This window comes from Lontra canadensis, unplaced genomic scaffold (assembly GCF_010015895.1).
Source record: "Lontra canadensis isolate GAN:19392208 unplaced genomic scaffold, GSC_riverotter_1.0 scaffold1, whole genome shotgun sequence".
Lineage (NCBI taxonomy): Eukaryota > Metazoa > Chordata > Mammalia > Carnivora > Mustelidae > Lontra > Lontra canadensis.
In genome coordinates, this window is record NW_022630995.1 from 6705601 (window position 1) to 6710294 (window position 4694).

Here is a 4694-nt window from a genome sequence, read left to right on the forward strand (position 1 = left end):
ACAAAATCGTGAAAAAAAAAAACTGTATTTAGGACTCTGACTTGAGGATTAAGTTGACATCTTTATTTTGCAGGAGGCAAAAGATGAGAAACAAAGTTTCATTTAAAAAGATTCATTAATTTTTTTTTCATTAAAAAAATTACACACAATAAACTGTTTTTCAAGAAACCAGTCATATTTTGGAAAGTGAAACCTAACTCACTCCTAGTGAAAAAAGGAGATGGAGGGAAATTCCACAACTCAAAGTCACAATAAATACTAACAATTCCTTTGATTCTGCAACACGGGACTTCCCCAAGGAACAGGCCACAGGTTTTGCTGAGTCAACTATAATGTTATCCAATCAGAGTTATCGAGGGAAAGTGCCTTTACAAATAAATAGGACATCCTGGCTCCAGATCTTCTGAGACACTCAACTGCTTAGACTTTCTGAGCCCACTGCAGGGGAACCTCCAGTCACAGCATCATGAACCGAAGTGCTGTTCTTATCTTCTGCCTTATCTTTCTGACTCTGAATGGAACTCAAGGTAAGGAACATGAAGAGATACTTAATTTGTAAGATCAGAAATATGAATGGGATAAATTCAATTAATTACGGGAACGGCGTATTTGCAAAAGTTTTACAACCTGCCTATAAATGAAGGGTAAGTAAGAAGAGAGTCCCTCTGGCAACAGAGTGGACAGTCAGAAAAGCAAACGGAATAAAACAGGAGCAGAAGAGGAAGGGTAAAAGGACAGACAGAAAAAATGTAAAAGAATGAGGAAAGAGAGGATGACACAGATACTTCTGTAGTCAACTCGGCTTAATTAACCATAAGAACTGGGCTCAAGGGTATGAATTTACATTTCACAAGTTGCAATTCCATTCTTTCATATAACCAACTAATTAATCATTCAGAGCTGTGTTACAATGGGATTATTCTTTCTCTGACTCAAATGACACGGGGACGTTGGTTCTGCTAAGCACTACCCAATCCACATTAAATGCCTAAAATGAAAACTGCACTAACCTCCCTTGCTGTCTGTACTTCTTTTTCCCACAGGAATACCTTTCTCTAGAACTACACGCTGTACTTGTATCAAGATCAGTGATGGATCTATAAATCCAAGATCCTTAGAAAAACTTGAGGTGATTCCAGCAAGTCAATCTTGTCCACGTGTTGAGATCATGTGAGTGAAATGCCATCTGAATATCACTTCCCTGATTGTAATCATATATTAGAGTAGTATGATCATGAAATCAGTAAAGGGTTTGTAATGATTCTAAGACTTCTGTGTAACAAAGGGAAACAGCTAGAATGAAACATAAATGTCTGATCTAAAAACTATATTCCCATCTATTTTACTGACCCAAGACAGTTTTACATATTTTAACTCTTTCTTACTTCTACAGTGCCACACTGAAAAAGAATGGGGAGAAAAGATGCCTGAATCCTGCGTCTAAGAAAATCAAGATTTTATTGAAAGCGATTAGCAAGGAAAGGTAGGTTTGCTGTTCTTTGCGGAAGAACTGCTTTTTAAGAAATGTCAGTCTGGGGAATTCAGAAATATTTGCATTGAGTTTTCCTGTGGGAACCTTGGCTCGAAAGTGTTTACCACCATGCCTGCCTCTACCTCGATTTACTTTTATACTAAGATGTCATCTTGTGTAGTATCAAAAGTTACCTTACCTATCTAGAACTGTCGACCCTGAGGTAGAGCTTTAACTTTTCAAGCAAAGCTACCGAAATTCCCCCTACCGAATATGGTAAAAAATTACCCACTTTTTTAAGGCCTCTCCTGGCCTTAAAAAAGCAGCTCCTATAGTCTACAATGATGATATAGTAGCAGGAAAGCTCACCAAACACTTTGCCTGGGGGCTCAGAATGTTCCAAGCAGAACCCAGGCTGAAGCCAGAGCCGATTGTAACACACTTTTATACCTCTTTTCTCTTCTTACAGGTCTAAAACATCTCCTTGAACAGAGAAGCATGATCACTATAATGTTGATAAAGATGGACCAGAAAGAGACTACCTCTGCCATCATGTTCCTGCATACGATATATGCAAGCCCTAACTGTTCCTGGATTGCATTTCTCCTAAAAGGTGACCAACCACTGTCACCAATTTAGCTGCTATTACTCCTTGAGGGAGGTGGACAGGTCATCACTCTGTCCTGGTACTATAAGCTATGCTGAGGTACTGTATTTTTAGTGAATGTACCAGGTCCTAGCCCTGCTACTGACACTTTCCTCACCTGTCCTATCTTCTAAACGTTATTAAGAGATATTTCCACGTCTGGACTTCACCAAGTTCTCAGAACTTCACAAAATAGCCATAATACAATCTGCTTTTTTAAGAAAAACTTTTACTCCATGGGCTTCTACTGCTATCCCCTCCCAAGGGGCCTCATATTCTTCTAGCAGTTAGATATATGCAACTCCAAATACACAGAAGAACCTAGAACTACCTGAAAATGTACACGAAAATACTATTATTTAATGAAAAGCTACAAAAGTAGAATTTTAGGTATACATGTTTCCTAATTGTTTTCAGTTTATGGAGTAACTTGTGTAACTAAATACCACATGATTGTACAATGAAAAATGTTTAAATCTAGATATATACTCTGCGTGTTATGTAAAACAAATATGCTAGATGTGTTTCAAAATTAAAACACTGTGTTCTCCTAGAGATGTTAAGAAAAATTATATAATTGTTAACAGATCAAAAAAGTAATAAAATAATAACTAAGACGAAGTGTCTGGTGGGTCATTTGACTGGGACATGTATTTCATAAAAGAATCCAATGGGTAGATGACAAATGAGTTTGACAACTAGGATATTCCTTCCAACCGCAGTGTTCGGAAAGGCCCATCACATAAGACTCCTTTAGACTGATGTGGCCTACCAGTGTGCCAGAGCTTCAGACCCGCACGTGGAGATGTCTCATGGACATCTGAATATCCCACAGAAACATCAAACTCCAAAATACCTCTAATTCCCTTTCCCCAAATCTATTTCTCCTCCTATTTTCGATGTCCTAGTTTAATACCACTAGCAACCACTCAGTTGCCCAAACCAGAAACCCGGAAGTAATTTTATATGACTTCTGCCTCACCTCCTATATCCATTTAGTTGCTAAGGAAATATCTGCAACGCATTTATAGATGGCAAATTAGTAGCATCTAGGGTACCTGGGTGGCTCAGTTGGTTAGGCAACTGCCTTCAGCTTGGGTCATGATCCCGGAGTCCCAGGATTAAGTCCCACATCAGACTCCCATCTCCATGGGGAGTCTACTTCTCCCTCTGACCTCCCCTCTCATGCTCTGTCTCTCTCACTCTCAAATAAATAAAATCTTTTTAAAAAATAGTAGAATCTAGAATATATAAAGAATTCCTATGAATAAAATAGGAAAGGTTAAACAGCTAAATAAAAAATGGAAGATAGAAAAGAAGAAGAAAATGCACAAGTTGAATATAAAAAATACTTAACATCACTAATAATCAGGGACTTCTGCATTCAAATCATTTTGGGATACCATTTGACACCACCAGGGTGACAAAACTCTTTTAAGGTGGATAAATACCAAGTGACAGGAAGGCTGGAGAGCAATGAGGTATACCACTCCACTGCTGGTGAGAGAGGAAACAGCTTTAACTGCTTTGGAAAGCACATTGGTATTATCTTATAAAATTTAACATGTGCAGGGGCGCCTGGGTGGCTCAGTGGGTTAGGGCCTCTGCCTTTGGCTCTGGTCGTGATTCCAGGGTCCTGGGATCGAGCCCTGCATAGGGCCCTCTGCTCAGCAGGGAGCCTGCTTCCCTCTCTCTCTCTGCCTGCCTCTCTGCCTACTGGTGATCTCTGTCAAATAAATAGAAAAAATCTTTAAAAAATAAAATAAAAAATAAAATAAAATAAAAAAACTTATCATGTGCACACTCCATATCCTAGCAGTTCTACTACTGTGTATACACCATAGATATATTCTTGCATATGACATATATCAGAGAAGATCATGGCAACATCGTAACAGCAAAACTCCGGACACAATCCAAACGTCCATAAATCGAACAAATAAATCAAGGTATATGAATTCCAAGGAATACTATACAACAGTGGAAATAAAATATAACTATACACATCAAACATGGATGTATCTCAAAAATAATCCTGCACAAAAGAGGCATGTCACAGAAAACTATATACACCATAATTCCATTTATTATGAAGTTTTAAAACAGGCATTAAACACTGGATTTAGAAATGAAGTCATATATGATGAAAACAAGCAAAAACAAAGGAATGACTTCCATAAAATTCAGGAGGGTAACTACATCAGAAGGTAAGAAACGAATGCAGTTCAGGAGGAACACATAGGAGGCTTCTGAATTATGGTAAAGTTTTATTTTTTATTAGATGGTGAGCTTAGGTGACAAGCTTAGGTGGTACATGAGAATTTGTTCTCTAATCTACAAATTTTTATCTACAAATTTTTAATTTCTTTGAATACATTAAAGATCACAAATTCATGGAGATTACACAACATGCTACCAATGAATAGGCTATAAGAAATAAAAAATAAATGGAAACAAATGAAGATACAACTGTGCAAAACCTCTGGGATGCAGCAAAAGTGGTCCTAAGAGGGAAGTATATAGCAATAGAGGCGTATATCAAGAAGCAAGAAAAACCTCAAATAAAGAGCCTAACCC

At 37.8% G+C, this 4694-nt stretch overlaps 1 protein-coding gene across 1 annotated transcript; it reads left to right on the forward strand.

Moving 5' to 3' along the window:
- The first annotated feature begins 384 nt into the window (after positions 1–384).
- Positions 385–2691, forward strand: CXCL10 (C-X-C motif chemokine ligand 10). The gene is made up of 4 exons (XM_032837777.1): positions 385–527; positions 1044–1170; positions 1394–1483; positions 1941–2691. Exons 1-4 carry the CDS (start codon positions 467–469, stop codon positions 1957–1959), a joined length of 297 nt encoding a protein of 98 aa, XP_032693668.1. The 5' UTR covers positions 385–466; the 3' UTR covers positions 1960–2691.
- The last annotated feature ends 2003 nt before the right edge of the window (positions 2692–4694 follow it).